At 41.2% G+C, this 14,289-nt stretch overlaps 1 protein-coding gene across 1 annotated transcript in view; it reads right to left on the bottom strand.

Moving 5' to 3' along the window:
- The window catches only part of TMEM178B (transmembrane protein 178B), a gene marked incomplete at both ends in the record, with an annotated part of 223,873 nt that overhangs the window by 159,734 nt on the left and 49,850 nt on the right, over positions 1-14,289 (bottom strand). Inside the window, one exon of the mRNA XM_082498559.1 lies at positions 3,155-3,268. Within this exon, the coding sequence (XP_082354685.1) occupies positions 3,155-3,268 (114 nt within the window). The remainder of the gene's footprint in view (positions 1-3,154; positions 3,269-14,289) is intronic.

Here is a 14,289-nt window from a genome sequence, read left to right as displayed (position 1 = left end):
AGCTGGCAGTACTACAATCATCCTTCCCTCCATCCCTGTTTAACCAGAGATAGTCAAGCGGAAGTGATTGCAGGGAAGTGAAGTCATATTTACCCAGCTCATGCTGCCATAGGCAATCAATTTGGAGCAAAGGTTCCATCTTGAAAACGTCAAACAGAATGAAAAAAGATAAAATCAAAAGTTATAAAGTGAGCTCCAACCATTCCTCCAGGTAGCTGCTCCACTGGGTTCTTCCAGCATAGCTGACAGCACAGCTAGAGGAATATCTGCTGACTGGTGCCATGGGGTCCTTAGCCTCAAATTAATTGCCCCTCACCCACACCTGCAATTCAAGAGAAACTGCTGGAGCATCAGTCCTGCCTGCCAGTCCGAAAAAAGCAGTCTGCTAGGCATGGCTGGAGGCCTCTCTCTTCTGCTCCCCCAACCCAGTACACAGGCAAAGCAACAGATTTCCAATGCACCAGAGAAGCAAAACAACCACTACTGAAATATGTCAAAGGACAGCAGTGGCGTCAGCCTGGAAAAGGCATTTTCTTTGGCAGGGTGATCAGACACTCTGGTTTCACCTTTCCAGTTCCCCTGAAATTCTCCAGGATGTCATTTTGCCCAGTGTTTATCAGGAAATAGGGTTGGGTTTTTTTTTTTTTCCTTTCTTCCATCTTATGCTACAAATCTGAGAAATTACCAATGGCAAGAGCAGAAGGAACAACAGGCCTGGGCCCTGCTTCTTCACTGTCACAACACTCAGTGAAAGGGAAATTTCTGAATAGAGAATTGTTCAGAGGAAAATAATGTCCAGATTGAATTGGAAATGCTATTCTGCCTCAGGATGAGCAGTGGTGAGCTGAAGTAGCTGTGCCCTGGATGAAGCTAGTCCAGAGGTACAGAACAAGGTCAGCTGCTAAGGCAGGGACTAAACCTACAGAGACTTTCTGAAGGGACTTAGAGTCTTACCCTATGTTATGTATACTCCATTGCAAATATTTTCTAAAGGGAGAACATCCCTCTCCACCAAAATATGATCTGAAGGGACTGCTATTACCCTTGTCTTTTAAAACAGATGTTTTACAGCAAATTTATTCATTCTTAAATGCAGTGACCTCCAGATCCTCCAGTGGCTAACCCACATATCAAACACTCACCATTGCACCTAACTGCTCTGGAGAAGAGAGTGCTACAGCAAAATATTTCTTTCTTTTCCTGTCTTTAGATAGGGAGATTCAAACTTCAGTCCCATCTATATCTACCCACGCTTATCCAACTCACAAACTAACAAGAAAATCCAGGTCAAAAATATGCATACACACCCACACACTTGGTGTACCCTCCCCAGGGATGAAAAAAAACAGCCTCACCCTGAAAGCGCCTCGGACCAAATCAGATATGTAAATGTGTGAGAACAGTGTGTCTAGACTGACACTTTGGAGACTGATGAATGCCCTGCTGAAGGCTCCCATCAGCTGCCAATACACCAGGCTCAGGAACTTGCTGATCCCACCAAAGGATGCATGCACCGAGGAACTAACATGGCCAGCCATATTAGTGATTATATTTAAACTGAAAAAAATACAGTTACAGCTTCCAAATAGCCCTTTACCTGAGCCATTGATGAAATAAAGATGAACTTCTTTAAGACAATAACTCCTACATTAATTAGTGAGATTCACAGCGGATAAATGCAGAAGAGTCATTGTTGCTCACAGCAGTGGAAAAGCACATATACAGAGCCAAAAGCATAAACCAAAGACCCTTCCTACTGCCCTATGAACTCTAACAGAAGATATCTTGGGTGGAGGGCACATTTCTTTTTCCCATAGAGGAGCAATGTTAACATAAAACTGACACCAGCAGAGATGACAGGTGGTAGCAGAAAATCTGAAGGAAACTGAACCACCTGAGCTCCTGATTTCAGGGACAAACAAGCACAGCATAGTATTTTGCAAGACCAGCCTCTTACAACTTTCTGAGAGGCATGAGTTCAATATCCATTTTCTTCTTCATATCACAATAAAAATATGTATTTATTCACACACACATTAAAAAAAAAATATTAGGAGTTTAGCAAGACCCTGTAGAACTTTCTTACTGCTTCACCAGATTTGACCAGGCAGGTCTATAAGCACCAATGAGTCCCAAACCAGGCCCCTGACCTTACCAGTGCAGGAAATAGACTATATCATTACACCTTCCCCTCCCCAGAGCTTAAAAGGACCCTTCCAAAGCAACAGCCACATAAGGCAGGAGTGAAACAGGGACTGAGAGCCCTGGGAACACCAGAGGTCTTACACATTTCTCAAGCTAACAGTCTGGACAGTAGCTGCTTACTACCACCTTTCAAGGTTTTCAATCAGAATCAGCATCCCTCAGCCTCTGCCATCTTCAAGGAGCTGTCAGCTGCTTCCACTGAGACAGAGAAGCTCAAGACATTCCTCAGTCCCCATGACTATGTAGTAACAAGAGCAAGTTGCAGTGGCATCCTTCCTTGTGAAATCCTACCTCTTCCATTATAATAGTGAAACCCCTTTTTCATCTCCAAGATGAGAAGGAGAAAAGCTTTAAGGCCAGCCAATGCATCTCAAGGCAATCCCACCCCTGTCAGATCTTGTTGCTTCAGCAAATGTTACAAGTTGGTGACCACTGGCTACAATTACCACTAAGGGCTAAGCTCCTTCCCCATGCCTTAAAGGGCGCAGCATTTCTTTCTAGATCTTCAAAGGAGGGCAATGCCACACTCGCCCAGAAGCTGCAGGCAGCAGGACATATTCTACAATAAAAGCCAGCAATGAATTCTGCTGGAAGCAGGAAACAGCAGCAGTATGAACTGCACGAGTATACACTCACGTATAGAGCGTTCTACTGAATTAAAAAATAGGGCATTGATTTTGTTATTAATTTTTGCATTTAACTCAATATTAATCTCTGCATACAAATGCCTCTTCCCCACTGCCACTTTTTCATGCCTCAGCAGAATTTCTAGTCAGCATCAGAAACAGAGATGTAGGTCCTAAGAACAAATCAATCAGTCTGCTGCAAAGACAAACTGTATGAGGGCTCTGAGCAGGTTGTCAGTCAAAGCCTCCACTCTCTTTTATCAGCGAGCACCTCCCTTAGTCCGCACATGAGGAGAACAGAGAAGAAAGCCAGCAACACTTACGCAAGGCATGCCATTCATCCTGGCGGATTGTCTTGGTGATGTTGTAGGTGAGGTTCTTGGGAATGGTTGCTGAGGAGTAGTGGTACTTGATGTACGTGCACCGCTCAATTGCTCCTGGGAAGGGCAAAATGCAGAAAAGAAAGTGCTGTTAAATGAATGCAACGTGTTCTCCCAGCTGTAGACTAGATAAGCTTGACAACCAAAAGCAAAGGCTAGGAGCTAAGCAATCTCTACTATCAGTCTACTAGTGACAACCAATGCTATCTTACAAACTACCTGTAGGGTAAGCTCACATCCAAACTTATGATACACCAAAGGCTCTGCAGTAGCTGCCAGAATGTCAGCTTTCACCAACAGATATGTGGCAAATCACCCTTCTTCCATTTCTTTTCTCTGAACCATGAGCTAGAAGCAGGCATGCCAGCATTTACTGTGTAGAAACTAAATTCATGTCTTAGCTTATTGTGCAGTAACGTGTCTCAATGCCCACACTCCGGGACATACACAAAGCAAACATCTTTGATCTTTCCTTCAGTAATAAAAAACAGCACAGGAAAAGCAATATATATCAATAGTGAACAATTTTCCTGACCCCCTTCCACCTCGCAGCCAAGCAGCAAGACAAGCAGAAGGATACATGACAGGCTATGTCTCTTGAAGGTACCCAGACACTTTCATAGTGGGCTCAGAAGCAGAATTTACTGGCACCCCTGAATAATGAGCCTCAGATGGCAACACGAATAGATGAAATGGGCAATTTTTTTCCCCTGTACTCAGGATCTCATCTGTGTTCCATGGAAAAAAGCACCACGTGCTGCTTCTGTTTGTCTTCTGTTTACATTATTACATCCTCCATTAACAGCCAACTTCCCTTCCTCTACAATAATCACACCTCCAGGCCCCGATCTCCTGGCATCTCTCTGCATAGTTAGTGTCCTTAGAGGAATGGGTCTGGCATAGCCTGATGCTTTCCATGAATTATAGCCTAGCCAAATTTTGCATCTCATCAGAAACCTCTGATAGCGCAACCACTCTTACATTGATGAAAAACAGTGAGGTTTCCTACATCCCTTTTGCCAGCATCCTCAGCTAACACTGGCTTTATTAGACCTCCTCACTAAGCAGTCAGATTCAAAGCTCATAAAACTCATTTTTCCCTTAATATTATGGTATTTTGGATCAGGCCTTTAATAACTAAATAGGCATCCTTAATGTGGTTGGCCACACTGTTTGCTACTAGCTACCACTGGTGAGGGAAGCAGCTATGCTGAAAATGCTTTTATGCATTAAAAATACATTAAGACAGGCACTCAATAGAATAAATTAAATTAAGCAATGAATTATATAAATAAGGATGAGTGCTATACACCAAGAGGCAGGTAAAGAACACTTACTATCAGCCTGAACTAAAAAGGCAGAGCCATTAGCCTTATATCTACAGCTCCTAGGGGTTAAATATGCTTTTATGCCACTAGAAATACAAGTTTCTACCTCAGGTTGTAAAATATTACTTGGCATGAACTTAGATGACACACCATGAATTCACAGCATAAATAATCTGTGAAACAAAATTATTAGTTACATCACAGTCTACTAGCATCTTCCAAAGTTAGCGCAATACAAACATTTGAGGTCCTCATTGTTTGCTCCTCTTAAGCATTCTTCACATTCTGCCTTTGACAGCAATTAGATTAGACAAAGCCAAATATTATAGGGGAAAAAGGCAAAATATTTACATATGTATCCGCCTGCCCTGACAGCGTGATGGGCTTCTGTGTGAGTCTGCACCATCTGGGCACCAAATGTACGCCCAGAATTAAAGTTTCAAACCAAGAATAGTATTTAAAAAAAGACAGCTAGTGCGCAAAGAGCTTTAAAAAAAGCCCAAAATCACAACCCTGTCTTCTTATAGGTTTTCCTAGTCCCTTTTTTTCAGATGCTTTCATGGATCAGAAGCATTGGCATGACGATGGAAAATGCTTATTTGTCAGAAAATAATCTCAGTTATCAGATTATCAGATACCTGCCCAGAGAAAAGGTTTATATAAAATAGCAGACAAGGACACAGAGACAAAATTCAAAATAACAGCCTACAGAAGGAAGAAAGAAAAAAATCCTATTCCATTTGCTGTAACTTCTTAAATTAAACAGCAGAAAGCACCTCCTCTTACACCAAAGAGGCTAATTTCTAGCAGGGTCAATCAAACTTTATTCTTACTGCAAATATTATTAGTAGTAATGCTGCGAGCTCTTCACTATCTCATATCACCAAAGCGTAAAGCAGAAAGAGACATTATGGTCTGAATTCAGGTCATCACTTCACCACACATATAATTTTGGCCTTATGTTTATAACCTCACGGCTTTAATGAGACTTAAGTACATGTTTAAAGACTGTCTAGAACTAAGAGTACAACTGCAGTGACAATGGTTCAACGGTAGATGAAGTACAGGCAAATTTTTAATGGTAAATTCCATTATTATCTCCTTCCCAGCCACACAACACATTTCAACACTGTTCCCACCTCTAAATATCACGCTATTAGCCAATAAAAATCATGACTCCAACCAAGAGTTTGTAGGTACCAGAAGGTAAAGTGCACTTCGGTGTAGATTGTGAGATACGTTCTCCTTTTCCCCTACTTGTCTCTGAAATATCAGGGCTGGCCACTGCATGCAGTCAACAGGGCTGAGCAGAATACAGAGAATTCACTTGTACCTGGAAATTGTCCCCGCTACTTGTCTTAAACAGGGAAACAGACCCCTAGGTCAGACAGATAAGGATGCTGCTCCTGCATTTTCACCCTTCTCTGAAGGGTTCACTGATAGAATGGGTAAGCCCAATTAATTTTTTGTTACAGGGCTCAAAATACTTCAGTCTAATCCAAGTTACTGGGCTCAATAAAGGGATAAATGGGTGAAATGTAGTGGTCTATGATATACCAGAGGTCAGCCCACATGAGCTAATGGGCCCTTTTGGCTTTAGGCCATTAAACTCTCCTGTGAATGCTGAGTTAATACACTCAGGACAATGTAGTTCAGAGTGTTTCAGAGCTGTCTTCTACTAGCTTCCAGCACTTCAATTACTTCAGACTCCACGACTGTAGCAACCGCTGGAGAAAGCACGTGGCCATCTTCATCTGGCCACCGCTGATAAGAGAGGCAGGTGGGATCTTACTGGTAACCTAAAGCTTTTCATTACCCAAACTGACAAGGTTTGTGATTGGTTGGCATTTAAACATGAGTCATTTATCCAAACCTGATCTCACAGGTGTAGAAAAGGGACCCTGCTGAGTTAATGCAACTGCACCAGCATATATCTAGCTAGAGCTGAGAACTAGCTTTTGAAACTTAGAAAAAGGCTTTCATTTTCCTGGACCTGCCAATAAAAATTAGGAAAAGGATGAGTTTATAGCAGTGACAATTTCATACTTCATGATGTTTCCCTACTTGTTCCACATAGAAGAGAACTAGGCTCAAGACCCCCAAACATCAGGATCCTTGTGGCCCCTGGGAGAAAAGAGGCAATGACTGGAGCAAGGATCAGAAATACTGCCCTCCTGGAGAGCCCTCTCAGAAAAACCCTAAGAAATCCTTGTCTTCAGATGAATTAATAGCTATGCTTATGCCAGTCTTTGGGGTGGGAGGGGAAGCAAGAGTAAGAGAAGAAAAAAAAAACAAAAAAAACAAAAAAAAAAAAAAAAAAAAAAAAACAAAAAACACCACCACTTTCCCTTCCATACCCTCAATAGGGTAAATGCAATTTATGGAGCATCTCCAGCCTTCAGCACTAACTTAGAAAGACCAAATGCAACTGCAGCTGAGCTCTGCACTTTGCTCAAATAACTGGGAACAGTATTTATAGCGCAAACCAGTGAGTGGGTTTTTTCACCTATGCAGCTGCCATAGCAAGTGTTACAGCTGGCCACAAGAAACATGAAACAACCACAAAGCTGCTCCACTGACAGATGCAGTATATCCCATGTTCCTCCAATCAAAGTGAAAATGTTTGCTGAATATCTTAAAAAAAGTGGCTGACATCTTCAAATAGCATGTTAGGAAAGGGACCAGCAGGAAGATGCAACTAAAACCATGCAGAGCAAAACTCTGCTATTCCATCCTCACATAAACACAGATGCTCAGAGGGGGTTTGGCAGCTGTAACTCTATGGTTGGCAACCCCATGTTCCAGCAAAGTTCAGATGCTAAATAAAACTGAGATAAGGAAACTAGAGATAGTTTCATCCAGAGCAGCTAAGTATTCACAGCAACAAACATGCCAGTCCTCTTACTGACTTCCTCACCTGCTCAGTTCCCCTCTCATATCAGTCGAGCATTTGTCCATACTGTCACCTTATTATTATATAATATTTCCTCTTCTTTCCATTACAAAGACAATCCTTAAATTTTGCTATAGTAGGGATATCACCTGAAAAGGTTGTGCAATTCTTTTCTATTCAATTTCTAAAACTATCCCAATATCTTGATATTAGTTCAGCTGCTAGTGAAAAATCAGCTCCCACTGCATCACCCCAGTAGAGGTCCCAAGCTGTTTGGTAATGCAGGGGGTAATTGAACCATTCTCCCATTCTAGGCTGAACAGGGTTGAGATAAATTAGAAGAAAGGTCATACTCTTGGTATCTGTACTGTATTTGTCTGGTGGGTAAACAGACATCTTTTTTCAGAACTTTTAGGCCAGTGTCTTTCTTCATCACCAAGCCACCCCCGCCACTCCCTTTAAATATAAAATTTCAACACTTTCAAACTGCACCAAGAAACAGTCTTTACCCATGCTTAATTTAAGACATAGAATGAAAATTAGAAGTGCCACCAGGGTATTGGTCACATTAGTCCTAAAATTTGGATCTCCAAAGTGCCTAGAGGCATGTGCCCTGTGAGGTCAGCTTGACTTTTGCAGAGGTGGTCATCAAATTTCAGGAACTTATACTGTCACTGTGATAATATAGTTTAGTCTTCTGTATAACACAGACCAACTCATCTGACAGCTGGCAATAGAAATTAGTCCTTCAGATGGTCTTTCATGAAACTGGTGATCTGTGAGAGCAGTTCAGTAAGTGTCAGTAATGTCCTTTCGATCCAACCCAAGATAGCACACAAGAGTTACTTGCACAAGCTATCTGACTATTGTCAGATATGTGGCATTTTTCTCCCCACAACTTTCAGGGCTGCAAATTGTGGAACCATCCTTGAGGTTAAGGTACAGATTTGCCCAATGCCTGTGAACAAGTTACCTCTGGTAGCTGGAGGGCTCACAGCTACACATAAGAATGTCTCCCACTCTAAGACCCTTTGCAGCAGTCTTTGGGTGAGAGCAATCAGGAATCTCGGACAGACGCAGGGAACTAGCAGCTCACTTGCTCTGGATGAACTGCGGTGCGGCCATTCCAGACTTCACAGGCAGTTAGCACTAACAAAACAGTCACCTTGCTTTCTGTGACATGCAGAGATTTTAAACCAGGTCATACCCACCCTTCTATTGTAGTATGTATGTTGATTTCTAAGAAAGATCCAGCTGTACAGCTAGTATTTGTTTTATTACATTTCTTGCCAAGGCTTTTGATATGATGAGCTTCCCTGAAGAGACTGACGTGGATGTTCTAAGCCTTTCCTACCTTCAGGCAGCTTTTCCATCTTCTGTTTTGTAAATACCTCTGGATGAACTGTTCGTAGCAAGCAACTTATTCCACAAAATTCACCCTTTGTGCTAGCTCTAATTTTTACAAATCTGTTTGAGAATTACTACACAAACATTTCCTAGTAAAAGGAATCTTAGCCTCTGGCTTGCAAACTGCACTCACTACATATATTTGCTATTCATTATGAGAAGCTACCTTCTGTATGAAAGATTGCCTTAATCCCATGGTTTGGTTACTGTTCCCTCATTGGGTGACTATATGCATGCCAAGCAGAAAGAAGATGTAAGATTAGTCATTTAGCCTCCAATTGTTTCACATTATCTTCAGAAAATCTGTAGAGCAGAGAAAGTTTACATTTTTTTCTTAGCGTAAGTAAGGTTTCCAGGGGCTATAATTATAGTTAGGGCTAGAATCAGGTTACACAAAGCAATTGCATGTGGCATATAGATTTGTTAGTGTCTTAAGTCTTGTCTCCCTTGGAAAAGTTCATTGCTAAATTGTGCTAGCATTTTATACTACCTCCAAACCAGGCTGGTGCAACTTAAGAATTATCAACTTCAGCTGTCTCTGCTGCCCTCAGTCTCTTAAATAATTTCATTTGAATCATCAGAACTCATCTGGAGGTACCTTCATATAGGCAAGGTTGCTGCAGTTTCAGCATGCATTGACTGGTCAAACTAAACCCTGGAGGAAGGTAGTAGGAGAAATTAGGCTCTACCTTGACCAGCTGCTATGAGAGAATTGCAATCAGATAGGCTGATTACTCCATGAACTCATGATGAGTAACTATCTTCTTAATGATGGCAGAGACTTCATTAGAAAGTATTGCAACACACTTAACAGGATTATTTCATTACCTCTGGAGTAATACTAACCACAAAAGTACTGGTTACGTATTTGTGCCCATCTATAAATACATTAATAAGAAAAGTGTAGGGACATTATTCTTCTGCATTAATTGTGGAATCGTTTATGTTAGAAGGGTCCTCTAGATGTCAACTGGCCCAATCCCTTGCTCAAAGGAAGACCAGCTTCAAAATTAAAATCAAATTCAAAGATGGTTCACATTGCTCAGGGCCTTGTCCATTCAAGTTTTAAATACCTCTAAGAATGAAGGTGCACAACATCTCTGAGCACCCGTTCCAACATTTGACCACCTTCATCATGAGGTGTTTTTTTTTCCCCTAATACCTAATCAGAATTTCCCTTGGTGACAACTGAATATCTTGAATACTAGAATACCTAAGGGTAAAGGTCTAAAAATCTAGGAAGAATATGCAAATAACATCACCTTAATCAACATCTCTGATGAATATTCATCAACTTATATGCATAAATAGCAGTCAATGTTCTAATTAATGGAGCTCAAGATAGATTTTCAGCTGCAGCATGGGCCAGTTTTTTACAACAGGAGATCATATTTGTTCCTGCATGGCCCTGGCATCATCCTGAACTGAGGTTCAGCTTGGTCTGCCAGGAGGACTTGTAGCTACTTGTCCTCAATAAAGTGAAACAACTTCTGGTACTGGTTGTTGCTTGCTGTGGGCTGCAAGGAAATTGGGCTGATGTCTCCCTTCAGTTGACAGGTTGGGGTTTGAGCCTAAGTTGCTAGCCCCTAGCTGCTACCTCTAGAAGTGGTGAGAGATGCACTATCAGCTTCTACCCACCATTTGCAGGTTTGTGTAACAGAGGGATGTGACACATTCCCCTTTCCCATTCACAGACAGCGTCACACATTGGGAGAGACAATGAATGTGTCTATGGTAACACTTAGCATGTATCAGGAGTTCACTTTTGAAAATGATCTCCTAACCATCTCTAGTTACCATGCTTTGGTTCATCACATGATGTGCTGTAAGACAATGACAACTAGATTCTTCACAAATAAAGCTAAATTGGAAGATGAGCTAATGGGAATTCAACTAATGGTGCAAGTGCAGATCCAGCCTGAAGTAACATTCCCTCCTTGAAAACACACACAAAGTGAACATTAGGTTCTAAGCACCAATTGTTTCTTACAAATCCACCTCCACTGTACCACACTATTTACAAATGTAGATCTAACCTATGCTGTGTGCTGTGTCTCTGCAGTTAGAACCATCCTGTTAAGGACTGACAAAGGAAATTCAGCCCTGGGTGACCATAGGTCTAGGAAAGCCACCTGGAAGAATGCCTTATCTACCTAGATGGTTGATCTCCAAGACTAGAGAAGCATATCGAGCAGCCACCATGGCATGAACACAGATCTGCAGCCAGGTTCTGTAGAGCTGCAGTCATCACTGATACACTCACACCAGCCATGCTCACAAATCCAGGTGGGCAAATAGTCTGTACTTTGGGTTCAAAGGCCAACTTGAAAAATTGGGGGGCGAATGGGGAAGGGGACTCTGACAACAAGGAAAAAAACAAACAAACCAGAATTCCAGATGAACTGAAAAGTTTTGTACAGCCACAAAACGGTATTAATCTGTAACTTATTTTGACACCTTTAAAGAATAATTTAAAAAATTTATTTCAACTAAAAATCTGAAAAGTGTATTTTGAGAATTCTAAAACACTGACTTTTTCTTAATTTCATAGTGCTCTTTCCAACTGAAACCATCAGTCATATTAGATCAAGTTTCACAAGTGGTTCTGCTCCCTTGCAAACTCTTTGCTTCAGCACCAATTTTCTGCATGAAAATAAATAACAATTTGCTAACTTTCTTACTATAAACGTACTTATAAGCACACTAGGCTATACACTACCTATACCTTCTCTGTTGGGTAAAACACAGAAAGCCTGTGAGGCTGCCAGTGGCAAAGGGATATTTCAATAGCTAGAACTCTACAATATCACCTAAACTTGCTTTTTACGTATAGATGTCTTTACTGACCACCAGAAAACATAATGAACACAGAACTTTAGTGAAACATACTCAGAAGATAACAGCATCCTCCGTTTTCCCTGAAGAAAAAGCTTGCTTGTATTCCCCAAGTTGGCAGCCACTGAAAGGATGAGACATTCATAAGATAAATACTACTTTGTCCCCGAAATGGCACATACCCAACAAATACATTAACAGAATGTATGGCTTAAAGATTTTCATTAGGAAAGTGAGCAAAGGTTTTTTCACAGTGACAAGCAGAACGCTCCTGCTCTTTTTTCCTCACATTTTTCTTTTACAGGTCATCTCATTTGATTTCCAAATAAAGGTTCTCTCAGAGCCTCTATAGCTTAGTAAAACTTGTTAGACAGTGCTCAGCTGGTGAAGAAGTCTTGTAAAAACCAAGTGAAAACATAGCAGGGGGGATGGATGAAAGGATCCACATACTGTACTATACTGTACTATCCATACAGAAATGGGGTAATAGATGACAGTAAGCCTTTCCCATTCTTCCCACATCATCTGGGATGAAAACCTGCCAGCTCACTTTTAGAACTGATCCATTAGACCTCTACAGATATGGAAAAAAATCAGATACAAAGAGTATATGAAATGGAAGCAATCCATGAAGCTTACGGATCTCCAGATGGACACCACAGCTTTGTCATGCGTGGGCTGTATGGTGACCAGATTCCACACAGGGACTTCCAAGTATTTCAGACTGAAACACCTACTTTTCAATTTCAACTTCTGTTTCCACACCGAAATATCTAAATTTCCTTTTCAACCACTGTGCAAGTAAGGATATAGGTGCAGACATATGTGCACGCACTGAGCAGACAGCAACATTTTCAGAGTAGAGGAAAAATGAAAGTGCCTGAACAGCTTTGCCAGGCCTGTTCCGCACATGCTCTCTGGATATCCCAGCAAATAGCAGCTTGCTTAAAGCAACCAGCTGGCAGAAGATAAATATTCCACCCATGACAAGAAAAGAATCCAAGTATGAGACCAAATGCTGAATTTGCATTGGAAATTGATGAGCTCACACTTTCTCTCCAGGGACCAAGGAAAGGGGGCTGGCAAGGAAGCTGGAGGAAGAAGATGGTTATGAAACACGTTTTTACTTCAGCTATTAATAACAGTCTCCAAGCCACAAGGCACTTGAGAGGAGGAAGGCATATCCTTGTTTCTATTAATCTTTTTGTCCACCTATTTGCATTGGGCTGGCCACAGGGGAGAGTGAAGCAGAGCACGAATGAAAAGTTAAGGAGGTTAAAAGGGCTGAAAAATATTTGCTCCTTCTTGTTTGGAGGCAGAAATTAAATGATCAATAAAAATTCACTGAGACAGCAATTACCAGTAAAAACTCACTGATGACCCAATAGCTCATGGAACAAAGCATTATCTCAGCACTGCTGTCAAGCCAAAGAAAAGCACAGCAAAGACTATGCCATGCACAGGTATCTTTTATATGAATGTACATCTTCTGATTCTCATTGTAAGATACTCCCATGAAGCTTGGTATTTATTGAACCAGCTTTGAAACTGATTTCAAAGAGATGTCTGGGAAGCAGGATCCCAGACTGCCAAGAAGAAAATAAGGATGGGTCCACTGTTATCACTAATTCTGCTGAGGATGTGTCATCACATGCAGTGAAGTCTAAGGATGCCTATCTCTGTACTTTGGAAAGTTATTTTATATGCTGTTTTACAATGTAAATGTGCCTTTCTATACACATTTAATACTCTTTACTTCTCAAAGTGAGAGGAACGTTAGCCCTTCTCTGTGTCTCCATACTGTGAGTTTACAGCTAGCTCCACAAATTGCTGAGGTGGAGAAAGCGCTTAGCTTTCTTGTAGCACTTCAGCATCTTGTAGCACTTCAACCTCGTGTTTAAACAGCAGAAATCGCAACATGACAGAGAATCATTTAGATGGTTTGCATCCCACATTAAGGAACTTAAACTGAGGCCTAACACAGACTAATCTAGTAGGCCCCACTTACAGGCTAAGCCTCATCCAGCACGTACAGCAGACTCTTAAGAACATCACTTAAGTGAGAGGAATTGTGTGGACTATACAACATATCTATATGACACTATTTTCATGTAGGCTTTGCCCCTCACCTGAGCTTGGGAGGTGGGGCTGAAGTTTCACAACTTTCACTTGAACATAAACTGTTGTGAGGAAAAAGGAGAGAGAAAGTTCTTGGCGGGGGTCGTATAACTGGAATTCACAGGAATCAAACTAAGGAGAGCAATCTTTAGAAGAATAATTGTATTTTTTCCCTATCTTAAGGACTGGCACAAAGACAAAAACCATTTTGCTTACATACTGAAGTTAAGACGTGGTTTCTTAATTCACACGGTTATGTGCAAGAGGTGAATTGGCCTACCTTAAATTTGGGGAAGTATAACACCATTAGCATGGATCCTGTTTTGCACACTTTAAACAAAAGTTAACTATGAGAAACCACAGGATTTGAAAGGATTTCAGTTCTAAAAATATTACCAGCAGGGAACTAGCTTATCAAAGAAATAAGTGAGGAAGAAATCCAGCATCAGCTTTTCAGCAAGGCTGTTTTCTTTTTGCCATGAGAAGACTACAGCATG

Source organism: Vanellus vanellus (genome assembly GCF_965231255.1).
Source record: "Vanellus vanellus genome assembly, chromosome: 1".
In the NCBI taxonomy this organism is placed as follows: domain Eukaryota; kingdom Metazoa; phylum Chordata; class Aves; order Charadriiformes; family Charadriidae; genus Vanellus; species Vanellus vanellus.
This window is presented reverse-complemented; position numbering and strand designations above follow the sequence as displayed.